This window comes from Takifugu flavidus, chromosome 1, assembly GCF_003711565.1.
Source record: "Takifugu flavidus isolate HTHZ2018 chromosome 1, ASM371156v2, whole genome shotgun sequence".
NCBI lineage: Eukaryota > Metazoa > Chordata > Actinopteri > Tetraodontiformes > Tetraodontidae > Takifugu > Takifugu flavidus.
The window spans coordinates 14,065,478-14,093,257 of record NC_079520.1 but is presented as its reverse complement, the minus strand read 5'-3'; the positions used below and the strand labels follow the sequence as shown (position 1 = coordinate 14,093,257).

The window sequence follows — 27,780 nt, the reverse complement described above, 5'->3', positions numbered from 1 at the left end:
TTTTAACTTTGTGTCATTAAGCACTGAGAATCAAATTTGATCACACTGCTTTCACTTATATCAGAATAATTTCAGAATACTGGCATCCGGCTGGAGGAAATACATTATATTAGGAAATAAAAACGTGTACAATGAGGTGTATAATTTGAAGCGTGAAGTTTTAGGTAAAGCAAAGCGAGACAGCACCATCTAGCGGACAATATATGAAAAGCAATACAGATATTAGTTGCACTTTGATTCAGCTCGATGTATTTTATGGTTTGTTTTCAGGAGTCCCTGGGAAACTGATTATTCGAGTTTTTTCAACGCCAAGCTTGAAGCATTTCGTCCTAACGAAAAATAAATCAAATCAAGGAAAAGTATGGTCTTGTTTAATACTTAACGTGTTTCTTTAAGAAGAAACAAGAATTGTAATTTTCTTTCTATATCCACAAATTAAATTATAGTAGGCTTGGCAGGTTGGATCATATAAATGAATACGCATACGGTGGGAAGGCTATACCATCTGCCTACATTTCCCATCGGCCCTTGCAGGCATTTCTCCGGAAGAAAACCTCAACCCTTTTCCGTGAACTTCCTCTTTCCGTCAACGGAGTTTAGGTAGGACGGCCATTGCATTTTCGCTATTTCAAATCTTCTGTAAATCGTCGCTTTATTCGTCCATCGTTTTAAAAACAACATTTCTGTATATGTAACAAATGTTTAAAGACTCGATTACATGAATATTTTAATGACATTACACTGTTTTAAAGTATTTTAACCTATGGTTCGTGGGAGACATGGCGCTCTCACCGGAACGCTGGCGTTGTCCAACAGGCGAAATGCCGACAGACAACTGTTATTACCTAAAACGTAGAGACAGACATAAGCCCTTAAATGTGAGAAATGTCTGCCCTTCGCTTTAGACTCCATGTTCTCCTCTCGCCCAAAAGCAAACGAATGGGTAGTGTAGTGCTAACTGTGCTATCGTTAGCCAAGGTTTCATGATGATGCTTGGAACTTGTGAATTAATGTATTTTTCTTTTTATGTAAATGGAATTACCAATATATCCTTTAATATCTAGATATTTATAGCAAGTGTATGTATGTCTATCCGTATTTTTCTGTGCCCCCAACTAAATTGCCATGTCCTACAGTTCACCATGGGACGTGTGATCAGGGGACAGAGGAAAGGTGCGGGCTCCGTGTTCAAAGCCCACGTCAAGCACAGGAAAGGTGCTGCTAAACTCCGGCATATTGACTTTGCTGAACGCCATGGATACATTAAGGGGATTGTGAAGGTACTGGAGCGGACCCCTATTCTAATTGAGCCAGTGCTGAAACCGACACTCAAAATCACCTCATCTCTTTACAGGATATCATCCACGACCCCGGCCGCGGCGCTCCCCTGGCCAAGGTGGCGTTCCGTGACCCATACCGTTTCAAGAAGAGGACAGAGCTCTTTATTGCTGCTGAGGGCATCCACACCGGGCAGTTCATTTACTGTGGCAAGAAGGGTAAATCGGCTTGAATGAAGCTTTTTTTTTTTTTTGTCATCTGTATTTTCTGATGTGTGGATTTAGTGGGTGAAAATTGATGCGCGGTCAGTTTCTCAGCCTCGTGACCGGCTGCGTTTGTCCCACAGCTCAGCTGAATATCGGCAACGTCCTGCCAGTTGGTGGAATGCCCGAGGGAACCATCATCTGCTGTTTGGAGGAAAAGCCTGGGGACCGTGGCAAGCTGGCCCGCGCATCAGGAAACTACGCCACCGTTATCTCCCACAACCCCGAGACTAAGAAGTCCCGAGTCAAGCTGCCCTCAGGCTCAAAGAAGGTCATCTCCTCTGCCAACAGAGCTGTTGTTGGTACGGATATATTGTGTTTTCTGCTTTTCTATAGGTTGGAGGAACGTGTAGTTTAGGGTTGGATTCGTGAATGGACTAACCCTCTTTGTTTTGCCAAAGGTGTTGTTGCTGGGGGTGGTCGTATTGATAAGCCCATCTTGAAGGCTGGTCGGGCCTACCACAAATACAAGGCCAAGAGGAACTGCTGGCCACGCGTCCGTGGTGTGGCTATGAATGTAAGTCCATGCACACCTGCTGCTGTACCTGGTCCCCCTCCGAACTGGGACGACGGTTGGGATGAGCTCAGACCTTGGATATTTCCTTTAATTTAAGTCACTATGAGGAGCCCTTAATTAATGGCCAGTAGCAACTATAAACCACTGCTGTTTGTGACATTCTGCAATAATATGTCAGCTGCGTATTTAACAGGTCGGTATTGGTAGTTAGACCACTTCCTTGATCCAGAACTATTGGGGGAACTCATGTTGTGTCTGAGGAGAGTGGATGCCCATCAGGCTCCAACATGAGTTGGTCCCCGTGCACAATGCCGGTTCAGAGGAAACATAAACGGGGTTCTACCAGCACAGTTTGATGTCTCCTGCTGCTGCTCCTTAATCATGTTTTGGGTTTGCTGGTTTAAGGTTTCCCTTGTGAATTTTCCAGATGTTCATGCTTTAGAGGGAATTGATTAATTCTGGTGAGGTTTTAAATAAAAGGAGAAATCCAGGTGATACTGGTCAGGTTAAAGGGATCTGTTGGGATCCTCCTGTTTTCCTCTGGGGGATCAGTGATCTTGATAAGAGCTCAGCATTGACAGTAACGGTAGTGAGGGTGCATTGTGATGTCATCACAGATTGGCCCGTTCCTGTGTGGAGGCAGTGATGATGTGTAACCTGAGATTGGAGCGTAAAGGCTCATGTTTACGTATCGGCCTTCCTCTCCTGAACCTGTGGTCGCTCTAGAATCGTTGCAGCTGCTGGTGGCCGGTCAGTCCTCAGGACCGGGTCTGACACCAGCGCTGTTTATTGTAGCCCACAGAAGCATTTAGCTGCCCTCTGCCAATGAGAGATGGGCTGTAATTGTTAGAAATACTCGATCCCGACCTCAAGAGCGGGTCCTGTCTTTAAAATGAGGTGTGATGAAGTCCCAGTTGTTCACCGTCTCTTCTCTCCGCAGCCCGTGGAGCATCCCTTCGGTGGCGGTAACCACCAGCACATCGGCAAACCCTCAACAATCAGAAGGGACGCACCTGCCGGTCGCAAGGTTGGTCTCATTGCTGCCAGACGTACAGGCAGACTGCGCGGAACCAAGACCGTGCAGGAGAAGGAGAACTAGATCTGACTGTCTTGATAATAAAATCTGTTCAATAATCAGTACGCTTGTCCCATTTGTTCTGATTGCACTGGATCATTTACAGGTGACATTTGATGGGGAATATTTGACAATTTAGTCGGGTTTATGGACCTGATGGTCACGTGGTCTCGCTTAAATTGAAATAGCCAATCACATGACTGCAATTAAGCACATTGGTGACGCAGTTAAGAGACGTCACAACAACGCAGCCGTCCTGAACCCGTCAGTGAAGTGTGGAAACACGCACATGTGCACCTCTGTAGTGATGATAGATCCATGTTTGTACTCTGAACATTTCGCGTCTCTAAGCCGAGCTAGAAGAACATTTAAGAATCTACCGGGTTCATGCACGAACGAACACGTTATAAAAAAGTAAAAGAACTTTACATCGCCAAAATCGCTCTTTGTGATCAGAGCTGTGCATAATAATCCAGCGATTAAAGACGCCACGATACAGGATCGAAGTGGACCGAAGTCCAGGACGTGCACGGACCCGAACAGCCCCCTCCATCCAGCTCCACAATTGTGCGTAACGAGGCGCGTCAACATCGGTCAGTTCCTGCTCGGTCAGACGACGCGCTGCGGTTCTGATTCGGTTCGGGAAAGTGAAGCTTCGATCTGCTGCCGGTACCAGCCTCACTTCGCCTCACGGAACCAGAACCCAGCGGCTGGTCTCACCTGGACACACCCGGGCAGGATGCGCTCTGGCACCGTGACGCGCAGTTGTCGTTACCGGGGTAACCCCGTCATACAAAAATACTAAATTTTAAAAAACAAAGATCAAAAACAGACTGAAATAAACTCATATCAACTTTATTTAGAGCCCAAATCGCATCGTTTTTCTCAGGAGTCGTTACAGTCTGCACAGTGGTGACCCCCCCCCCCCGTTAGAAACGGTCAGGGAAACCTTTTAAGAAAAGAAGAAGCCTGAGAGAGGGCCACAGGTGAGGGCCACAGATGAGGGCCACAGATGAGGGCCACAGGTGAGGGCCACAGATGAGGGCCACAGGTGAGGGCCACAGGTGAGGGCCCCCCTCCCTGGGACGGACAGGTGTGAAGAAGGCACCACACGTACAGACGACATCACCATGACATCAGCAATGTAAACATTAGAATCAGATATGAGTACGTGTATGATCTCTCTGTGGTGGAAGGTGTCGCTGGTATTAAAGACATACAACTCTATTTTTTATTATTTCCTTTATAACTGTTTATCCCGAACTTTGAGGAAACGACTCCAATCAGGAATGCAGTTTTCTTCATTTTTGTTTTTTGGGAAATGTTTGAAACGGCGCACTCCAGCAGATGGCGCTATATCCCGGCTAACCGACGCCATTTGTCAATTGAAGCCATTTAAATTGTAGTGCTGATGTCCGTAACACCAGTAAAAATACTTTTCAAATTAAAGTGCCAACTTCTAAATATATCCACAGCCGATCTCTGGATCCAAATTCCTCATAGGTGAAACAGCAGCACCAAGGACAAGAAATTATATTCTGACCCAATTTCGGCTCTGAATGGCCCCAAAACTCATTCATTTATGAGGAACTACCATGATGCAGCCTCAGGAAAGAGGAGATTTAAGGGAAAACAATCTCCCACTTGACTGGATGTCAGAGGGATCCAGAATAAAGGTACAGATGTGTGTAAACGAGTTCAGAGGTAGAAACAAGCCAGCAGTTCTGTGCTGCTTATATCTGCCAGTAAAATAAAACACAGGCAAGATTCCATGTTCTTTATTTGCTAAGGGCGCAATGCTTTTTTTTTTGTTATATTCTGTGCACAAAAAAACTCACAAAGTGAAAATCCACATTGCAACTGTAGCTCCAGAATTCAACCACCAAGGCCAAAACAAAAGTCGGCAAAAAACGGCGAAGAACTCTGTACAGTCAATATCTTCTTTAAAAATAACACAAGGACAAAATGTTCCTCTTAAATCAAATTCTATTTTTAGTGAAATACAACAAAATAAATTCTATAAAATAAGAGCAAAATATTTAAATATAATACGATGGGCTGAATATTTTCATTTGCAGGAGTATTTGGTGTGTTTTAAACAAAACCCCAAAAGAAAAAAAAAAAAAATCAAATCAAAAATACATGCATTCAAGTTACCAATTAAATACAGTATTTACTGATGTTTACCTTTTACTCCTACAGAATTACAAGTTGCAACATGACTAATCGGCCACTATTCTTCCAGTCCAACCCTGCTGCTCCGCTGGGTGCCAACCCCGACGCCCTCAACCACAGGAAGCCGATGGGCAACGAGTCCGTCTACAACTAGGTTTTATTGAAGAAACAGAAGCAAACCACAGTTGACTATACACCAGACAGCCCAGTGCAGCATTTCTGTTGCATATGTTTCATTTTCTGGTTTCCTAAAGATGAAAGCTAAGCCGTCTATCTCACCAAAACTTACTGCCAAATATGGAGTTGGAGGATTATAATGTGCAATTGAAAAGCCACTTATTCATACATCAATTCAAAAGATCACCCGCACTGTAGACCAGGTTGATGAGTAGAAAAAGAGACAAGAGGGCTGTGGATTAAGAACAGGTTCAGGTTGTTATCGTCATCACAAGTCTTCCCTCAGGCTACAGCTATTTCGGTGAGAAGCCATGCTAAGTATTACAGCATATTAACCCGATTTTCAGAGGATTGAATGAATCACCAGAACAAAGAAGAAAGAAAGAAAGGCATTGGGTTTGAGAACAATGTTGCATCGCTGCTTTTTCCACATCAAACACCGTAAAAGTCCAACCAACCATTCCAAAACTCCAAACTAAAACCAACCACAGCTCGTGAGTTGATTTGGCATCGTTTGCGGGGTTACAAAGAGCTGATGGATAATAATAATAATAATAATAGCAACAATGCGTCCTTCAACAGCTGAATAACAATAAACCATCTGAACAAACTTCACTGCCGTACGTGGGTGAAAAAACAAAGGAGTCTTCTTCTTACAGGCGTTTTTGGGAAGGGGAGGGTGTTTTTATTTATAATATCCATTTTGTTTTTCATATTATCTTCAACATCTCCCAACAGCAAACCACAAAGTAATGCTACCGGGGAAATCGGAACAGTCAAAAACATAAACATACTATGTACACCTTTATGTCATGTAGACAAGCGCATTAACATTGTAGGCTCTGGGTAAATTTGCTTTCTTTAGTAGAACTCTTGTCCGCTCTGTGGCCTCCGCAGCCACCAGCAGGTCCCTGTCACACAGTCCGGCAGCCCCAGGCCAGGGACCCTGACAGACTGATGGGAGGGGCGGTCTGGCTCTGCCCTGCCCTGGGGCCCGACAGAGAGACAGAGATAGGGGACAGAGGCCCACGGAGGAGCCCTGTTAACTAGAAACATGAGAGGAAGTAGATCAGAATGATGGAGGCTTGAGGCACAGCGAGGGGGGGGGGGGGGTTATTCTTTCGGTGGCGCGGGCGCTGGTATCGTGGTCGGGGCAGGAGCGACCTCCTCGGTGCTCTCCCAGTTTTCTTGTGCTCGTGGCCCTGGTGCGGGAGTGGTGCTAGCAGGGGTGAGGGTTGGGTTCGGGTTCGGGTTCGGGTTTGGGGTTGGGTTCTGGTTGGGGCCAGGAGTCGGGGCAGAAGCAGGACCAGGACGCTGGGGGTTGTTCATGTGCTGAGCAGCAGGACCAGTGTAAGGTTGCCCATGGGGGTGGTTGTTCTGTTTGGTAGAGGAAAGCAGGTGATGTCAGTGAAGAAAAGTCGTGTCTGGAACCAACCTGAACTGTCCAAAGAGTCCCAACAATACCTGCTGAAACTGGGTTGTCCCAGGAGAATGTGGATACAGAGAGGTGTCTTCAGGAGGGGAGGTGTCCTGATCATCAGGCGCCTCCTGCTCATCAGGCTCCTGGCAGACACACAAGCAGGTTTGGAAAACCGAACATGAACGATGACTATTCAGGAGGCGCGTGCACGTGTGCCACGGACGGGGGCGGCGTCGTTACCTCTTCAGGACAAAGTTCACAAGCTTTGGCCAATGTCATGCGAGCGCTGTGAGAGCGCTCCAGGAAGTAGCCGTTGGAGGTCTCGTTGCTCTGAACTGGAGGTGACCAGTTGTTGTAGGTGTACTGAGGGTTCCCAGTATAAGGCCTCCTCTCCAGCTCGTCCCCTAACCACTCCACCGCCCAGGTCCACTTCCGTTTCAGGTCACCATTACTCTGCGGACGAGAGCGTGCGGATTAGTAAAGACTATTACACCTGTTGCGGGCTCGTCCTTAATCTTTCATTTCTATGTTAATAACTGGTATTGGAATAACAGGCAAATGGGTCCCACCTGTAAGATCTGGTAGGCCACAGAACAGTTGCTGAAGAGCGCCACCATGCACTTGATGCACTGGTAGGCGCGTTTCTGGTAGTGGTTCTTTGAGCGCTGGATGGTATCAAAGAGCCCATCTCTGTCATCCGGTATGCCCTTCAACACGTTGTGGATCCTACAGAACAGGGTAAAACAAACTTAACGCAGAGGACAAACGAAGACAGTGCAGAACTCGGCCTTGACTGTGGGCGATCAGTCGGACCTGTGCGTCTGCCAGGAGTCCTCAATCAGCAGAATCTGGAGCAGCAGGTCCAAGTAGGGCCTCAGCTCGTAGGTGTAAGAGTAGGCCACCTGCACACGTACGACCTTCAAGATTAATTTCAGTGGATTTTGGACGTCCCAGCGGTGTGGAAATACGGTGGACACATCCTGGACTCTTACCTGCCAGAGCAGCTCACTGAGCACGGTGGAGGAGAACTGAGGGTTCTCCCAGCAGCTGAAGCGAAGCAGCTTCACCGTCTCCTCAGAGTTGCTGCAATCCTCGATGATCTTCTTCACATAGCTGGTCCTCACAAACAGGATCTCTGCCACCAGTGGCTGCACAGGCATCACCGGAGCTGTGAGGTTGGTGTCCCCGTATGGGTTCGGGAGCGGAGGATTTCCTGGAGAAAGAAGAGATTTGATTCGATCCTGAAATCTAGGCAGGTCAGAGGAACGTAGCATTATTAAACTGTAGAATACAAACCATTTATGGACGACTGCATGCGCGAGGACACGTCACAGCAGCGCACGAGCTGGGAGACCACAGTGTAGAGTTTTCCCAGCTCAGCATACTGGTATTTAATTGGGGGGCCAGGACCTTCATCCAGGGCGACCAACATGAAAGTAGCTGGAACGTTCAGCTTCAAGAGCTGGGTCTTCTCTGCCAGGCCTGCAGAAGAGGAGGGGACACAACTGGAAAATTACACAACAACACTATTCACAGCTGGAAACATTCAGGGCTATTTTTAAATACATTGTTTTTTGTATTAAATATTCAATTTACACTCTTTGAAATATTCATATTAGGAAAAACCAATTCGGCTGTTTACCAAAAAAATGACTATAACTGTTTTACAAGGTTGACATATTTATGTGTTTCAAATGTGATGACAAAAACAGATATTTAGTCACTTGTACAATTCACGGAGGAGCAGGTGGTCGTGGCGGCTGAGTGACCCAACGCGAGCTCCTTACCGAGGTTGGCATACATGACAAAGAGGTTGAAGTACTGCTGCAGGTGACGGCCGTGTTCGGAAACCTCTCTTCGGAGCAGGTTGAGTACGGCTCTCAACAGGTGGTCGCTTAAACTGAGGTTATCACAACCCTGCAAGTAAACAGAAAACCCCAGAAAGTTCACAGCGATGCCAGATGCTCCAAACAGAACACTGACTGATAATTAATCCTCATGAATCCATGAGTGAGTCCTAACGAGAGCCGATGTTTCCCCAAATGGGTCAGCTCAAAGTCCAGAACCCACCTGAGCAGAAGGTCCGGGTGAGGCTGTCGGGGAGGGGCACGAGCCGTCTGGCAGGGAAAAGTGAGCTATGAAGACGATGAGCTTGGCAAAAGCACCACGGACCTCAGCGCTGGGGCACTCCAGCAGGTACTCCGAGAAGCGGTTAGGGTACGCAAACAAAACGTTGTGTGCAAACCAGAAGCGTACATTCTTACTGTGTCTCAGCAGGATGCAGAGGGCATCATACCTTAAAGAGAAACCAAGGAAATACAGTTAGAGAAAAATGAAAGAATCTCTGAAGAGGAGAGAGGCGAGGCTTACCAGTCACTGGCAGGGCCCCGCACGACTTTTTTGGTGTGAAAACCTGTACTGAAGAGGAACCTGGCAGCAAGCTGAGCACTGATCATTGCAATTTCCTCAGCTTCTGGGAGAAGATGATCTTGTCCTAATTAAAAGATGATAATTTTAAGGAGAGGATGGCGCGAGACACACACACACACACACACCATAAAATACACAAGACGACTAAATATTTTTAGATGCGTTTGCAATATTCTGTGATTTTTTTCTGGCATGGAATTATTGAAACAACAGAGGCAACATTCTGTCACCACAATGGATCCAAAAGAAAAGTATAATTTGAAGATTAAATGATTTATAAAAATATGGTATTTACACAACTTTCATTATTTTGGTCAATCTCTAATTTCAGGGGCTGATTTACTTAAAACTACAACAAACCCTTTAAACTATGAGACATGTTTGATAAACTCGGGAATTTAAATGGTGTTTGGGGCTGTGCATCAGACTTGTTGCAAGCATTTATAGTATGAAGCCTCTGAAACGGCCGATTAGGGTGGCGGGCGAGTTTGTTTTCGGAATATAGGGACTATATGTATCATCATTCTGAAATTCTTTCTTATTGTTGCCATTAAATCAGACCCTTCCGGACGGGTACTCTCATACTGTCTCAAAACTGCAGAGGCTGTGTGGTTCAGTGGCCTCAGGATGCAGATTTACACCGATGACGTAATCTCATTGTTCTCCGGTGGTGACCTTCATCATTAAAATACTAGCCTTCCTGCAAAAGCTACAATTACTGACTGCCTGAGGGTGAGTGAACCATTTTGTCATAATCATTAGAAAGCATTATGATTCTAATAACCTCTGTTATGCACCAAATTCTTTTTCTATTTAAAAGCAGAACACAGCAAACTGACTCATACCTGGAGGAGGGTTTAAATAGACACTGTTACAGGTCAGAAGTTTCTTAATGAACTGGAAATATTCCAGGCTGTATTGCATTCGATTATGCATGAACTGGACGTTCTGCTTGCGGACGCTGCACTCGATGACACCAGGCATCTTGACCTGATGAGGTTTTGTGGCGGAGATGGTCAAATCAGAGATGTATTTCACAATCTCGTTGTCCTTGTCAAGTGAGTCCATTCTCTCATAAAACAGGATGTAGGCATTCCACCACCGTTTCTGTCTTCGATATGACATCCTCTTCATCATGTGATCAAACACCTCGCCCATGTACTCTCCTCCAAAACATTGGTTCTTCATTTCCTCCTCATCGTCCATCTTGCACTCAGTCACGTCGCCGTCATCAAATTTGTACCAGCGGTTTTTCTCACCATCTCCTCCGTTCCTCTGAATTATGTAGGAATAATAGTGCCCACCGCTGGCCTGTCCTGAGTGTACCAGCACTCCCACCAGACGATACTTGGAGCTCCCTGAAGGTGTCGGTTCAGAGGGCTCATTCTGTTGGATGACCTGATTCTCCGGGTTAACGTCGTCTCCCTCGAGCTTGGCCACACCTGCTACAGTGTATGGCTCCATGTCCAGCTCCCTGGGGAACTCAAAGTAGTCATTAAACTTGATGGCACACTCTCTCTCCCAGTCATAGTCAAAGCGCTTCAGTTGAATAGCCAGGACAGGTGGCAGCTTCTTAATCAGGAGGCGCTTCACCGTATCCACCTGAACAACAAACAAGGCCGTCAACAGTTACACTAAAAACATTCAATTACATCCTTAAAAAACCTAAACCTCAGAACATTTAAGACTCCTTTCATATCAATAATGATTTGTGGCTGCTTATAACTGTGGTGAGTGTCCTTCTCACCTTCTTATTACACTTTTCACAGTGGTAAGCGTTGGCTCCCTCCAGCAAATCTCCTTTAACATATTGCTCCATGGAATCCAACAGGTTCTGGTGGTTTCTGATGTCTACATTCAGAGTTGTGAATGACTCCTCACACTCGTACCTGACATTGCAAAAAATACAAGGGATTAGGGTGAACTTTTAATAAAATATTTCTTATAGCTATGCAAACTAAGACGGCACCTACCTGTGTGGGCACCCCTGACAAATCTTTTGGTCAGCAAATGATCCTCCCAGCACCTTGCTGAGCATGGCAGGGTGGCCCAGGGCTTTCAGGGCTTCATCTAAACTGTCTACCAGAGAGTTGAAAAACTCGAGGGCATCATGTTGCTCTCGCAGGTTCACTGGCTCACCCCACAATCTAAAACACAAATAAAATGTTTGTCTGCAACCGATATAACACACAGAAACCGATTCAAAGTTCCTTTTTTCCTTCAAAGTACCTGAACTGTTTCCAGAACCCCCTTGGAACATAGTACTGCAGCCGTGAGGCGGCCAAATGTCCAAAAATGACTTGCAGATGCCGCAATACCCCGATGTTGTATTCTTTCCTGTCTTCTGACTTACTGGAGGGTTTATCATCAAATTGATGGTGGTAGCTGAATACTTCATCCCGAGGATCCACATTACTCTGAGGAGTCAGAATCTCCAGATTAAACACAACACTGACACATGCAGAAGTTATGACACTGTGTTATAACAACAAGTAGTGCGAGTAGTGCAAAGGTTCAACAAATGTATTGTGGAGGAATCATATTGCTAGTGCCAAATAGTGATGTTTACAATGGGTGAAAGGAGTTTCAATGTTTTTGACTCCCAGGACTAAGAGCTAGTTTATGGGGCTGCTTTACCTCATTTTCCTGCTTCTCATCTCCAGACATGTCATCATCCACATCAGTGCCCGTCCCCTCGATGGCGAGGATGCCATTGCGGATGGGAGGGATCATGTATAGCTGCTGAATGACTGAGTTCATGTAACAGGTGGCCCCAGCATTCTTCAGTCCCACAAAGCCTTTATTAGGCCGTGGCCCAACTGGAGGCAAGTACTCCCATTCTGTTAGTGTCTCACAACCTTGGGGGAAAAAAAATATACATTATGCACCATTTGCAAATGTAAGAGAAGATCAAGAGTTAAATTGGCAGAGAGAATTCCTACCCAAGTAGTACATGTCAGTCAGGGTATCAACTATTTGCTTGAGGTTACGGACACAGCCTACTGCCAATGCTACCAATAGTTCAAAGCCAGCATTGATAGAAGCAGGGGTGCTGCAGACTGGGATGGCCTGCTCGGTGGGAAACTCTCCACTTTTCATGTACTGAAGGTAAACATTGGACGCCGGGAAGATGAAGTCATCAATCAACTCCTAGTTGAAAAGGAAATGGAAAAACCTGTTAATGCTTTTATGAGAAGGGACAATAAAGAAGTGAAGTTGTTTTTTTTATACAAGTGTCTGAATGTTGTACCTTAATGAGATTTGCTCCCCCCTTTTCACAGCCAATGTAATATTTCTTCTCCTGTGTCTGGAATGCTAAAAGCTCCTTTGTGACTCCAAGGTGTCCCTCCAAGATGGTCTCTTCAACACCAGTCTCTCCCGTCCGTTTAACCTCATCCTAGTAAATACACACACACACACACACATGTATTTTTGAATGACTATGACTAATCTGAACTAAAATAGTCAGACAATTATTTGATTAACAGATGTTTTACCCGTATCCTTTTCAGCCAGTCAATTTCATTGTTGAGGAGCACTTCAGCATTTGGAAGGTTGATGTTGCTATTATAGGCATAGTTCAAAAGATGTCTGAGTAAGGTGAAGTAGTCCCCAGCATGTTTGGCGCGCTCTTTGGCTGTACTCTGGAAAAGAATAATCAGAAATTAGGAACTTGGAAATTTCCACCTATCTGCCATTTAGCAACACAACCACTTACCCCTAGCACAGTGAAGAGGAGGGTGATGAAGAACAGCAGGGGTCGATGACCCATGCAACATCGAGTTGCCATTAGGAAAAACTGTTCCTGTGCCATCTGACGTACAGATCTGTTTAACACAAATGAAAATATCCCCATTGGAGAAGACCGGAGAGGATAACACTTGTACAGTGTTTCCACTCGTGACTCAGCAGCCAATATGACATGTAGCCAGGTGTACTTACTTGCTGTGGCAGTGCAGAAGCAAGTCTATGATAAAAGTCTGCCAAGCCTTCTCCTTACTGAGTGTGTCCAGAGTTGTGGGCGTGAGGGCAAAGCATAATGTCATTACTTCCAGGGCCTCGCAGCACACCTGCTCGTCTTCTCCATCCGGCTCCTTAGCTGCATTTGTCTAACGATAAAAATGGATGCATGTTACCAAAACCATAACACTGCCCTGTTAATCATATTAAAGTTGTTTTACTGTGACCCAATTTTGGAGGGATAGTTGGACATTTAGTTTTGGCAAGGTTTTTCAAATACCTGGACCACAAACCAAAAAACATTAGCACGAGAAACACAAATTAACTCACCTTCTCGTATATCTTGCTAATTTCTTCATTTGAACTGAAGACAAGCTGTATTGTACCGCAGCCTGACGCCCACACTATTTTCTGAACTGCACGAATCACACATATATCTGGGATGTACTTTGATGCCTGGAAAAAGCTCTAGTGGAGAATCAGGAAACAAAAATGTAAAAAATGAATTTGCACCTTTTATTTGAACATGCATTTCCCTCCCCTACCACCCCACCCTTCTGTAAAGGTCAATTTGGTGTTTAAGTTGGTTGCTTATGTTTTCAGTTACCTCATCAGATATCTGTTGGGCCAGGCGGATGGCTACATTGCGCAGCATGCATTCTGATGCAGGGTTGGGGATGTTTTGTAAGGCATTCTGGAGGACCAGAGCCTGGTCGTGAGTAGCTTGATTTATCTGTACAAACGTAAGGGAGGTGGTGGTTGTAGAAACAGAAGACAACGTGTCAGTTAGGAGGAAGTCTATTATACAGAAAGTAATAAGAAGGATATGTAATATAGGCGAGTTATACCAGTTGCCTCACCGGTGACACGGGAATATTTCCATCAGCACTGGGTTGGCAGGCTTCAGCTACAGCTTTGACATGTCCAAATCCTACAGCTGTGAGGAGGAGCTTTGCAATTTTAAGTGCATTGAGGTAAGCCCCACGCCGAGTTTCCATATCTGCAGAAGGGAGGAAGTTGTTCCTGGTAAGCATGCTCAATACCAGGGGAAGGCCACCACTTTTTAAGAAGTTGTACTGAAAATCACTGGCGTCCTCGCCCAGAGTGGCACTGGCTGGCATCAGTAAAGCATACACAACCTAGAAAGATGGAGGGGAAACATTGAGAACAAATCAGAGAACAAATCTCTCTCACATTGCCGAAACTGAGAAGAAGCTACAATGCTCAAGGCTTGTCAAGTGGTAGCTGTTAAACTGACAGCTGCAGTGTTAAAGCAGTTACACCCACCTCTATGAGGTAGAGGACTTGTGAAGGCGAAGGTCCAAAAAATCTCGAGTCAAGTGATGGACTGAGACTGTTCTCTCCAAGTTTTGCATGGTCCAAACATATGGCTCTGAGATTTTCTACTGTAGTGTTATCTAGGAACATCGAACACAACCAAAATAAAATTATTCGCATGTAACATGGGTGCTTTTAAGTCCACCGTGTTATTGATAAAACAGAAAAATGGACAGACCACAGGTGCATATTTACCTGGGGGCATAAGTTTCATAAGAACCCGAGCTCCATCTCGAAGTAGTGGCATGTTGAGGTTGCAGCCCAGATCAGCTACTTGCCAAAGGAAGGAGATGTATCGCAAATGCAAGGACATAATCTATGAACAAAAGTGAGGTGGTGCTTTGAGTAGTGTTCCCTGATTTAATGACATATGAAATTACCAGTTTTTCCAAATTTCACGCAAGAAATTAAAACATTCAGATGACAGATTTAAATAAACTTACATTTTTGTAGTGATACATAAAGCCTCACAATAAACACAAGAAATCAAATGAAATGTAAGAACAAACCAAAATTGGTCAACCAGCCAACAACATGAACCTCAATGACTCAGAAATTAATGAGTCATTGTAAATTTCTCTTTGACGCTTGGATAGTTTAACCTATTTTTCGTTCTTCCTGGAGAAACCCCACAGTAACAATCCCAATTCCCCTGTGATATCCTTTATTGAAGCACTTCAGAGGCTTTCACAGGCTTTGTTTTGAGCAAACACAACATAGCAGTGGAAACAGGAGATCCATGTGTAACGGTCAGCAGTGCAACGTAGATCAGGTTGTGTCACTGTAGAGAACACCGCAGTTAAAAGTACCGGTAGTTACAGACAACCACCAAATTAACTTACCGTAGTTAAGTTAGTAGGGCCCAAAGTTAACCCTTCTTACCGAGCAATTATTAAAGTTAAGTCCTCTAATTTTATGATAGGCCAGGAACCAGGGTTAAGCAAGTAACCTAAAGCTGCCATTTTGTTGTCTCAATGCTTCCTTGAGCACTTATACAGGACCATTGGCCTTAAAACAGTAAACTTGTAACAAATGGGCCAAACTGTAGGGCAAAAACTGCTGCAAATGTGTCATGGAGAGGCACCTCTCTAAAAAAAAAAGAGCCACAAATTTGGCAAAAGCAAATTATGTGTGCTTGAAAATTGAATAGAATTGTCCCAATGTGGACCCAAATAGCCAAAAACTGCCAAAATCAGTCCTCCCTGAATAAATAAGCAGTGAATAAAGTGGAAATAAATCCACCCTACCAGAATGAAGACAACCAATTTAAAGGCAAAGCTCTGATATATGGTCAAGATAAAATATGAGTAAAACATAAATAAAACAGTAACAATCTCCTAGATGGGAATAGTTACCATGACAGCACATTAAAGAGTTACAATTGAATATAAAAATATAACAATCAAAATCTCTCTTGTAAACTCACCACACCAGGAAGACAACTTTCTACTTCTGGGTTGGGCCCATCACTGTAGTGGTTTCCATGGTTGCCAGGGGACCCAGTAGATGAGTCAGAGGAGCTGTCTGGACTGGAGGGCATGTTGGTACTCACCTGGGTCAGCTTGGCTGTAATCAGCTAGACAGACCAATTATAAAATTAATCATTTGACAACACTAGTCTTTAAATATTTACACAGAAAAGAGAAGAAGGGTGGATCATCATAATAACCTCACCGTTTTGTCTTTCAAATTGAGCTGTCCAATCAGCTTCCTGTCGTCGGCGGGGTCAACAACCTCTCCACCAATAAATAGCTCAATTTTGGTATGAGCAGCATTGGCCTTGATTCTGTTCAGGATGTTGCGCCGTACTGAGCCTATTGTATCATTTGTGTGTGACCAGATATCCAAATCATCTACCTGACGCCCCTGGTTTGGGAAACGAATGATCAAAGTGATATGTTTCCCACGGAAAGCTCTGTAGAGGAAGCAAAGCAGAAATTTAACATTACCTCTGAGTAAGAACATTTATTTTAAGTTGACACTCGTCTCAATAAAGTTTACACCTATTTAATTGAATCACTTGTTATATTGTCTTTAATGTGGATTTATTCTGGCATTGTTAAGGTGTGAAAAAATTGATAAGACACAATCACAAATGAATGACACATGGTTTGTAAAATATCAGGGGGAAAAAAAAAAGCTGAAATATTGTTTCCTAAAAACCTTCCAGAAAGATTTTGACTGCACCTTGACATGGGCAGTATAGTCCTCTCCTCGTGGTAGTCACTGTCACATTCATTGATGTACTCTTTAAGCACAGTGAGAACTCGCACCATGCGAATAGCCTCTTGACGAGCACAGTTGATACTGTCTTTGTCTCCATCTAACACACACAGGGTGTCATAGGACGCCTTCAGACGGTCAAAACATGACTGGATGAAATCTTCGTGAATTTCAACCTAAAAACAGACAAAAACAAATGAATTTGAGCTAAAATAATGTAAATGATTCTACAACCAATCCTAGTTTTTTGTTGTTTTTTTTAAAAGGTTACATTTAAAAAAGGCCAACTATCCGAGTATTAAGACAAGCAACTATTGATGCAAAATCATATCTTGCAAATGTGAATTGTGATTACCAACTATTTGTGTTTTAATGTTTGGCATGAATAATCTTTTTTTTGGGGGGGGGGGCATAGAATGACAGATGGCTCTTGTTTGTGGTCAGTTCTGCCACTTCACAAAAAGCCCCAGTCACATGGGAATTTAAACCTGGGATCTTCTTGCTGTGGAGTTTGTATGTTCTCTCCACATTTCCCCGGGTACCTCAGCTTCCCCCCCAGAGTCCGAAATCACGCATTTTTAGGAAAAGTGAAGTTGCAACTTGACCTCAGGTGTGAATCCGAATGTTTCTACATATGCTAACCCTGCATAAGTGGCCAACTATCTTAAAAGAATCGAATCATTATGACGGCTGACAGTTGGGATGTCTCTCCACGTAGGCAGAAATCGATCGAATAATATGCAAGCCTGCAAAATCCCCAAATTTTGCCACAATAAGGACGAGAACGTCAATGTACCTGATTGACTTGCAGTTTTGGTCCAAGATTGGTGTAGATCTCCTTTAGCAAATCTATGGCTCTGCTTGCAATGTCATCACTTCCTTGTATTACCACCTGAAAGATAATGAGACACCTTACACGTCAACAACACACACCATTAATTTCAAGGACGAGCTATTGTCATCAAGTTCCTGTCTGTACTGGGTTACGCAACTATAACTGTACAGAATATTCTTCCCTTCAATACTCAAAATCATCAGTGAATACCTTTGCAATTAGTTTTTAACAATACTTACCCTCCAGAGGTAATCAAGGCCTATTAGCTCTAGATCATCCATCATATAGGCCCTGCGCTTTGCTACCAGCTTGCCTTCCCTGCAGTTGACAGCCTTGAAGAACCTCTCAAAGCACTTCATGCCGTTCTCTGTTAATAGAGAAGGGTCCAACTGCAGGACATTGTTTTCAAAAAAGTCCTTATTTATGTCTGGATCCAGGTCTGGCTCATCTCCCATGAGCTTGGAGTACCTGTTAGGTGGCAAAAAGCAACACATTGGTAAATGTCACGAAATTCAGTAGGTTTAACAGCAACATTGGGTAAAACCTCATACCACTTGAAGCAGGCCTCACGATCACACAAAAACACTGCATTCTCAGCCAAACACTTCCAGATCTGCTTAGCTTGAGGGGCACACAACCACAACTGGCCATCTTTTAGCAGGAACCTGGCAAAACAAACAATAGCCATCTCTTTCTTGTGCGATTGGTAATGTTTTATTCCCAGTATCCCTTGATTCTTACCGTAGATATACCGACAATGTTAGGCTTAAAGAAATGTACCTCAAAAAGTTAAGTCGTTCTTGGACTTCCTGGACATGGCTGTAGCGGCTACCTGGCCTGACTGTCTGAGGGTCAAACTCAGCTTGTTCTTCTGTAAACGTAAACATATTCACATTGCAAACAGTGCACATTACAGACACTGGCACACATCAATAAAAGTTCTGACTAGCAGCCGTTCTCATAGTGGTCATGCACCTTTAGACAACTGCCTCATTGTTTCCATGTAAGCTGAAAGATTTTCAGCGACCAGGGTCACCAGAGCATGGTTGTGTTGAAGCTGGTTGATAAGGTCATGGCGGTAAAAGACATGAGGACTTCTCTGGGTTTGACTGAAAAACAAAATTAAAGTTCACAATAAGAAAATGAGAAATGCAACACGTCTAAAATATGTCTGGAATTAACGAATGAATGAATAGTGGGTTTATTCTAAGGTGGATGACATAACATCCAGCACATCATGAACATCACATTTACAGTCAAATTATCCTGCAAAATAGTTTTCACCGTTGGCCATACCTGAGGTTTTGTGGGGCTTCACCAAAGAGGCTGCAGATTTCTCTGATTTGCTTCAGGGCAGGAATCACCCACTTGTCATTGGTTCGTAGCTCCTCTATGAAACGATCTATCCATTGAATCTTCTGTGTGTCTCTGTCCTGTGAGGAAAATTTAAGATCACACCCATTGCATTAAACAAGTCTTCTATATCATAATTCGCACGGCATTCACCTTTAAACACTTTGACCAAGGCCATAATGTGTACCTGAGAGCAACTGTAGTCTAGTATTTTGATGTGAGCACTAAGAGCTTGGTCCATGATATCTACAGGTACGTCATCACTGTGTGCCAAATTCCACAACAGGTTCAAGACCTTGTGGGCCATCACCCCATCTTTATCATCTTCAGCCAAGCGTCTGATGAGTTCCAACAGTTTCTCACGCTGCTTTTTGCTAGCATTGGTCCAGCTTGCCTGCAGAGGAGATACCAAACAGGATTTTAAATGGACATTTTACGAAAAACTGGTTTTCAACCCCCCTCCCTGAAATGACTGAACTACATAATGAACAAGAATGAAACACAGATGAGCCCCATACTGAGTAAAACAGAACTAGGGTATCTCTTTCTTACCTTGAAACAGTCAAATAGGTGGTCAAGCTGCTCTGGTGAGAAGTCCCAGGCCAGCTTTGCCAGCAGGTCATGTACATTTTTTACAATTGCCTCATGTTTGCCAGCCTAGAGATAAACAGACAAAAGGCTCAGTTTGTCATGTAAAAACTGTAATTATCTAAGAATATATACATATTGATGGGAAAAAATTTAAAACATTTTAATTTTTTTTTAATCAAGACTCCCTTATTCATGTAGAGAAACGGGTTTTTTTTTACATTAAATAACAATGTTTAGAAAGATTCTTCAAATGTTCCACAGTTACTTGCTGACACTTAAAAAGCCAGACTCAATATTTCGGATGGTTAGCAAGTTTGAGGTTACCTGCGCTGCCCAGATGTTGTCCAGGTCCTGCATCGTCAGAGCCTTCTCTTTGATGACAAAGCGAAGGATCTTCTCCAGTTTCTCAACATACTGTGGCTGATGCAAACTGTCACGCAGCACAATAGACAGGATGTGGTTCTGTTGGATCCACTCCTAATATGAATGACACAAAAGGGAGGGTTTTTTTAAAATATGAAGGAATTAATTCTAAAATAAGAACCACGAAACTACCGAGTTCTGCTCACCGCCATGCGTTCAGCAGTCAGCCATTCCTCCTCCTCTGGGTTATGCCGATGAGTGTAGTAGGACACACTAGAGATTACCTTATTAACTTCATTTAGTGCATTCATTTTGCCATTAAAAGAAGAAATTTGCAATAACCTGAGAAGGAAAAAAAAAAATCCTGTTTAACATCAAATACATGTTGGATGTTTTTGATAACATCAGGAGGACTGGAACAGTTTGTTTTATGAGCCTCACCTAAGTATCATTTTTAACCTAAAAATTTCTAAATTCTTCACAGTCTCCTCCTGCCCAGGTACTCGGGAGGCCAGATTCTTCAGAGACTTGATTATCATGGACAGTGCGTCGTTTTTGGCTTCATTCTTGGCCTCTTTTTTCAACTCCTCATCTGTCAGATTCTCTAGAAACTGGGGAACCATCTCAATGACTGGAAGGAAGTACTTCTTTACAGTGTGCAATGTGAGGAACTCGTAACACTGGCCAAAAGGTCTGAAACACAGAGCAGTCAGCACACATAAACTTGTGTCCACAGAAATCATAAAAACATCGTTAACCTTTGAGTATTCATCTTAAAAAACAAACACCTTACTTTATAAGTGCAGCGATGATCTGGACGTTCAGTGCTTGGCCACTCATGAAGCGATCGTGCAAAATTTGAAAACCATTTAACGTGCCAAACTTGTTTATCAAGTCCACCAACCAGCCCTGTAAATATCAAAAAGGAAATAGGACACAAGGAACAGTATTAAGAAAAACACATACTAAAAAAGGTGAGTAAAGAATTAAAGCACATCACACAACTCACTTAATTTTTTTGATCCATAATTTATCAATAATCAAACTGTGCCTCTCTGGTTTTGGATACATTCATTAAGAAAATATCTTTAATAAGTAGTTGGTCTACATAAAGCTGTGGCGTGTTCGGCTGCTGCTTATGTTAGCACTCTACTATACCATCACTTCTGGAGGAAGAGAGGTCTGCTTTAAAGCTTTAGATCGGCAATTATCTTACGGATGACAGGACAATTATACTGAAATCACTGTGAGTAACTGACACATCTATTTGAACAACTAATGTTCATTTTACAGCAAGGAGCCACCTTAGGAGAGCGAGGATCCGGTGGTCGGGCAAAGAGCTCATCGTCAGCAAGCTGTGCCCCGGCTGGGACAGATTCAGAAGGCCGAGTGCCATTGTATATGTGGAACTTGCAGTGAGGGTTCGTTGCCATGGCCAACAGCTCCAGCAGTGGAAACCAGTCCTGAGAGAGCTTGGCCACACATAACTCCACTAAACGGTGGGTGTTATTGATGATGCACCTCTGTGAGGAGAAAAAACAAATCACAAATAAAATCATATGATAACATAAATTAGACATGAATCACGAATGACTTCCGTCCTAATTTTTTTGCTACCACTTTTTTCTTGTTACAATTCTTCAGTTCACCTATTTAGGGGTTCAATATATAACCTATTTTTCCTCAAAGCCAATTGTACATCAGAAAAAAATTTACATTAAATATATTATCAAATATGAACTCACGTGGATCTCAAACTTCCAGCCACTGACGGCCTCATCTGTCAGGATCTTGGTAAAGGAGATTGTTAGACCATCTCGGAAAAACCTCTGACATGCCTCACATTTCACATCCAGTCCTGAAAGCAAAATAAATAACTAAGAAAAAAGTATTTGGAGAGGGCAGATCTCCGCCAAACAGGTCATTTCTCCACAAATTGAGATTTACACTGATAGTATAATATTATGAGTCGTAAGACAACCAACATCATCTGTTCAATGGCTCATTAACAACATTTTTAGTAAATTCTACTAAAATCTGTTCATAACTTAAAAAAAACAACTTGTTATTTTCTTCACAAACAGACAGATAAACGTCACCTAACCTCCTCAGCGGAGGCAATCACCAAATTACAAAATGTACAGAATACTGCTAATTGCAAAATTGCATAAAATAAAATCATGTGCTGATGAGAACACATGTTTTAAAGGCTTTCTGTTCCAGGAAAACTCCTGGAACTCCTGGCACTGTTATGGTACGCAAGACTGGAAATATGGGACATGATGGTGTCTGGTTACGCACGGAGCAGAATGAAATCTATGGCATGCTCTCAAGTCAACGGTAGTAAAACTGATAAAATAGTTCTGATTGTTTATTCTCAACACAACAAATCCATCCAATAATGTGTGCATTTCTACCTTTTTTACTCAGGTCGATTGCAGCTTCCAAAAGAACTTCTAGTTCTCCTTTTGGCAAAACTGGCACAACCCAACGAGGCCTAGAGGAAGAAAAGAAACACTTGTGAATGAGAACAAGTTTTTGTTAATGAGTAAGATGTACCACATTGTTAAACAAATGCAATATAGGTAAATAGATTAATCCAATCTCGAAAATATACATTCATGGTGACCACGTTGAACACAGCCGTCCAATAAGCCAGGTATTAGTCCAAAATGTCTACAGTAAAAGCAGATTTAAGTAAGAGGGGAGCCCACACAGCACAAAGGTAACCTTAAAGCCCACTTTAGCCGTCAAACATAAAATGTTTACACCCTGGTTTGTCAAAAAGTTTCAGTTTCAAAGCTTCATCCGCTGCATTAACAGCGACACCTGGTGGGGGAATAATATTACAGCAGGGGCTGTAATATAAAATAAGATTCTGCATAAATGAGCAAGTAACAGGAAGTCTGAATTGTAATGGAGGGGCTGTTTTGATAGTCAGCACTCAGACACTGATGTGGATGCTGTCATGATCCACTTAAAGACAAACAAAACTACATCTGGAAAATACCTGTTGATCATGTCGTCCAGCTTGGCCAGGTCGGCGTGTGGGAAGGCCGGTTCCTCCTTCTCTAGCCGATGTGTCCCGTCTCCTTGGCCTTGCTCATCTGTTGGGCTCACTGGAGAGTTCTCATTTGACGAGTTAGGAGATGATGTCTGCAATGGAATGGTTGCATTAAAAAAATCCAGCCTCAGTTATGGACTCGACTCAGAAGTAAACCTCTATTCCTTATTTCTTATAGTATAAATGTGACTGCAAATGGTATTCTAGCTATTTAACACATATGTATTTAATATCGTCATTAAAATGTTCCGAAGAAAGTGAGTCTGTCTAGATTTGAAATCAGCATAAACACAGGCCTGCATCAGAGGGCGCATGGAAGCTTCAGGAGCAATGTGGGGTTAATACCTCCCATATGGACATTTAGGATTTTGGAATTGAGGTAGAAATGTGTGGATGACTGGACTGACTCCTTCACCACCCAGTCATGAACAAACTATGAGACTGTGAAGCTCCAACCTTCATTCATTAAAGAGACATTCTAAATATCCAGATTCTATGACATCGTCATTTGTCAACCCAACATCTCCAAAAATCTCTTATTTTTTTTAGAGGGAAAGTAAAGTTCATACTGGACAATATTTGGCAAGCAAGTCCTTTGAATTATGCATGTTTCCATAGTGACATATGTCACGCAAAGTCGACTCCTTGGGTGTGATGGGATGTCTTGAAGCCCCGTTACTGAGCACAAACATTCACTATAGCTATAAAGAAACAGGTGTTCTTATTGAAAGGCCATCAAACAAAAAGGTCATTATACTCATTGTATTAAGGATACAATGAAATGCTGTTTTCATCCTTATCTGCATTTAGACCAAAGGCAGAAAAAGCTGAATTATGCAAGCGGAACGTATAGGTGTGCATTATTTGCACAATAGAGTATTTCTCAGTGCTGAAAAAGATGAATTTGGAATGAAAGGCAACACGAGCAAACCACTTAAGCCCTATATGACCATTCCCCTCTTCGTTTATGTTGAAACCAAAGGCGGCTGCGCTTGCAGTGAGCAGCTTTGTGCTGTATAAGATGTTAAAGAATAAACAGAATCAAAAGAAAGGCACAAATGAAAAATATGAGATGTGGGGGTGTATGGTTAAAGGCTCCTTCTGCTTGGCTGACCTACATAGGCAGCTTGCTTCTCACGTCTCACCCAGACTCGCTCTCACCAACACAGGCCTGCACATATACACACTCCTTATCCATCACTCAGGAAGCTCTGTTCATTGATGCCTCGCTGTGGCTCCCTTTCTCCCCCTTTTCCGCTCCCTCGTCCCTTCCATTTTCGCCCCCCCCTTTTCCATCTGTGTGGTTAGGTATGAGCTGGATCTGTCAGAAAGCTGTGGTGCAACGCCTGATTGAAACAGTGGCGTGACTATGGTTTCGTGTCAGCACAGCTAGAATCTGTTAGCATCTGCTACGGTGACGCCACCGCACAATTTAATACCGAGTAGAGAAACGTGGGGGCAAATACAATAACGCAAAGACAGCCATTGAGAGTAGAGAGGCATACCTGGTTCTGTGGCAACGGTGGCTGGCTCTGAGCATCGGGTGCCTGGCCCTGGCTCTCATTGCCCCCCACCGGAGAGCCACGCGTGGTGGCCGTCATGCTCGCCACAGGGCAGATCTTGGCAATCTTGGCCTTTTAGGGAGTGCTGCCCAGGAGTGAAATCACAGCCACCTCAGCTGTTGAGCAGAGGGAAGAGAGCCCAAAGACACAAGAGCGGGACACAAGCTGGAGGTCTGGGTGTGCTGCTGAGACCATTGCATAAACTGGAACACAGAAACAGGAGCAGAGGTCAGAATCCAGGCCCAGATCCATCCAAATCACATTGCATCTGCATTATTTCATTCAATATCTATAAAAAAAAGAAAGAGTGAAAACACCATCACGTGCACTATTGTCTTGTACAGACAACCTTGTTGCTCTGTTCTCTTGTCACTAATTAATGAATATATTTACAGTTTGGGGATCAACCCAGAGCCGCTCTCCACAGTGACCCATGTGATCTGATTTAGACTAAACAGAAGCTGTCTGAAAGACAACATCGGCGTTGAGGAATCCTTCGTACGCTCCAGCAAAGCTCCGGACACAGCCCAGTCCACGGGCTTTATTGCACCTGTGCAGCCACAATTATTAAGGATAAAATGATTGATTAATTGAAGCACAGGACTGAGTATTGCTACTGTTTACAAACGCATCGTCTCCTGCTTCTGTCATGTTCTCTGGAGGCAGAATGAACGCTCCCCTCTGCTGTTTCAGAGCCTTCCGGCTCATTTAAAGCAGCCGCACACCGACCATAGAAAAAACAGTCCCCTGATATTTTCTGTGGAGGATGTGTAATAACAATTTCCTGCCGCGTCGCTACAACCACCAGCTATATTACATATTCAGAGACGGGCAGAAAAGTTCGAAGGTAACAGATAAGGTCAAGGAAGCGGGCGACCAGAGACACGCAGGAATCCAGTGCAAATCTGAGTGACGTGAATCAACAGGGAGCGAAAAGGTCAAAAGCGGAGAAAACTCGAGATCAGATCAATAAAAAGTATTTTAAGTGGCGGTGAAAACGGCCTCAATGGGACTGCTGTTCCACTGACCTCGGAGGGCTGCAAGTTCACCAACATCAAGATAACATGCCAGGAAATCTAATAAAAACATGTATTAGCTGTGCAATAAACCAAGAAGACAGCTAATGCGGTTTGTCTTCTTGGAATCAACTGGCCATTTTATGAGGAACTATTAAAATGAAACACTGAAACACAGGTGGAGATGAAAATATATCCAAAATAAGCTTCATTTCTCTGAAGAATAGGTTCATTTTCATGCACTTTTTGTACTTAAATATGCGAAACCCCGTTATTTCCTGTTTACCAGATGTCCACAGACACCTGCTTAAATAACTACAATATGCATTGCGCCATGCATGGCTTATAACATGTGTTATAGCGTGATAAAGTGCAGTAGTGGTCTCTGGCCGAGGCAGAGCAGCAACATTGTTATCTTGTAGCACTAGTTCATTAATAATGGTGGATCGGCTCCTCGTGACGCACAAAAGCACAAATGCACCCGAAAATGCTGCAGAAATCGGTCCTACCGTGGGGAAACACTCAACGCGGAGCCTTAAAACGGCATTTTCGTGCAAAGAGACGCGGGGCAGATCGACTATTAGACGGTCCGAATCCAGGAATCTCACGGTCACATATCACAACACTAGCGCCGTAAAACGACGCAGCCGGCTGCATGTCGGGGTAGTTGACGCCTGCTACCAGCTAACCGTGGAAACTAACAGTGGGTTAGCCCACAAGACGGTCCGCCCAGACCAGAGTAATGACGGCCTTATCGTCCGGAGTCCACGGTGCGGAGCCACGAAGGCCTCATCGCTCGGTCAGGCCTGACAGCACAACTACCAAGCGAGCCCTCGCTACACAATTTGCCCCCTAAAAACACACACGGGCCGGTTAATAACTACACCACTATCGATTACCAACACGTTCCCAGTGGCAAATACGCACAAAGCGATGTTACAAGAGAGCTCTTTTGTGCGAGGGTGCTAAAGGACCAGCCGAGGTAAAGCGTTAACATTAGCTGTTAGCTGGCTACGTGCGAGTAAATACCCGAAGCAACAGTGAGCTAACATTTGTGTTGTGGTGAGCGGCTTGGTGATATGGCCTTACTAGTCCAACTTACCAGACTCCCATTAAACTTTGCAGGATGGACACTTAACCAACAAGCCAAATGTCTTCATTCTCGCCATTTGGGTCATAGAAACAACTCGACCCGGCTAACGTAACGCCAAACGTTATTGACAGGGGAGTCGTCTATTTCCTGAAAATGAGTGTTCAGACCTGACGCTCAGGCAAACACACAGCAAAATAAATAAAAATTTGTCCATTTAAACCCCGGCACCTGCAAATTAACGCAGCGACAGTGGAGTGATAAATATGTAACGAAGGAAAGCTTGGCAGTCGTACGTAGACAATAAATGCTTTTCAATACCTTGTAGACGAGAGGTTCACAGGACCTATCCAATCTGTAGATCGACTGTTATGGACAACGTAGTTAGCATTAGCTTCGAGTCAGTCACTGTAGAGAAGCAAGCTAACCAAATCGTGTATTGTTTCGACTGTGCAGAGGCGATTACATTAATTGACATAGTAAAAGACACATTGAGGTGGCATATATAGTGAGAAAGAAAATGGAAATTTACACAAAAACTAAACCGCATACAATCATTTTGCATCCGTCACCAACTGACCCTAGTACTAGCTTTAGATAGCTAACATTTACCAGCAAGAGTACCGAGCTAGTTAGCTAAGAACTCACCAGGAATTCGCTTTGACTTCCCCCTCTATTCAAGGGATAAAGTGCAGTCTTTAACGATGGTGTCGTCGTATATTACATAAACGTGGCCTATATCGGCGATACTTTCGCAAGACACAAACCTCTTACGAGAAAAATCTAATTCCTACGATTTTCCTCTGCATCTGGGTGTTTTTCATGCGTCACCCGGCGCCGTAACAGCCCCCAAACTCTATCTGGTCCGATTTCTGGAGCTTGTCACTTCGGTCCCAGCAGTCACACACAACTTGAATCAGTTCAACATGGCGGAAGCGCAGACGGACACTCAACGTTGCGGGATAAAACAGGCCAAAGCGGGGATGCCAAACCCCGTGTCAGCGCTGCGTGTGGTCCCGTTTGCACCGCAAGCAAATACAGGTCGGAATA

At 43.8% G+C, this 27,780-nt stretch overlaps 2 protein-coding genes across 11 annotated transcripts; one reads left to right on the top strand and one right to left on the bottom strand.

The window, feature by feature from the left end:
• Window positions 1-473: 473 nt before the first annotated feature.
• rpl8 (ribosomal protein L8) lies at window positions 474-3,196 on the top strand. The gene is made up of 6 exons (XM_057046919.1): window positions 474-600; window positions 1,137-1,280; window positions 1,355-1,496; window positions 1,625-1,843; window positions 1,943-2,058; window positions 2,999-3,196. Exons 2-6 carry the CDS (start codon window positions 1,143-1,145, stop codon window positions 3,155-3,157), a joined length of 774 nt encoding a protein of 257 aa, XP_056902899.1. The 5' UTR covers window positions 474-600; window positions 1,137-1,142; the 3' UTR covers window positions 3,158-3,196.
• Window positions 3,197-4,895: 1,699 nt separating this feature from the next.
• usp9 (ubiquitin specific peptidase 9) lies at window positions 4,896-27,763 on the bottom strand. 10 transcript variants are annotated; one of them, XM_057046753.1, is made up of 47 exons: window positions 27,379-27,600; window positions 27,052-27,096; window positions 24,568-24,827; window positions 23,009-23,154; window positions 22,416-22,495; window positions 21,744-21,856; window positions 21,303-21,521; window positions 20,792-20,907; window positions 20,440-20,691; window positions 20,205-20,340; window positions 19,960-20,112; window positions 19,597-19,701; window positions 19,232-19,438; window positions 18,988-19,124; window positions 18,667-18,800; window positions 18,472-18,562; window positions 18,243-18,356; window positions 17,931-18,159; window positions 17,653-17,748; window positions 16,821-17,032; window positions 16,308-16,548; window positions 16,060-16,209; window positions 14,829-14,949; window positions 14,583-14,713; window positions 14,144-14,434; window positions 13,903-14,028; window positions 13,626-13,763; window positions 13,278-13,444; window positions 13,054-13,162; window positions 12,833-12,979; window positions 12,586-12,732; window positions 12,278-12,485; window positions 11,973-12,193; window positions 11,565-11,752; window positions 11,309-11,482; window positions 11,083-11,224; window positions 10,181-10,937; window positions 9,276-9,399; window positions 8,976-9,201; window positions 8,636-8,822; window positions 8,202-8,387; window positions 7,898-8,118; window positions 7,719-7,822; window positions 7,475-7,631; window positions 7,146-7,358; window positions 6,950-7,048; window positions 4,896-6,862 (listed from the first exon to the last, which is right to left on the bottom strand). In XM_057046753.1, exons 3-47 carry the CDS (start codon window positions 24,661-24,663, stop codon window positions 6,599-6,601), a joined length of 7,875 nt encoding a protein of 2,624 aa, XP_056902733.1. In that variant the 5' UTR covers window positions 24,664-24,827; window positions 27,052-27,096; window positions 27,379-27,600; the 3' UTR covers window positions 4,896-6,598. The 10 variants fall into 10 exon arrangements, with proteins under 10 accessions (XP_056902733.1, XP_056902750.1, XP_056902768.1 ...); XM_057046770.1 differs by lacking the exon at window positions 27,052-27,096 and having other exon boundaries at window positions 27,498-27,763; XM_057046788.1 differs by lacking the exon at window positions 27,052-27,096 and having other exon boundaries at window positions 14,156-14,434; window positions 27,379-27,672.
• Between the last annotated feature and the right edge of the window lie 17 nt (window positions 27,764-27,780).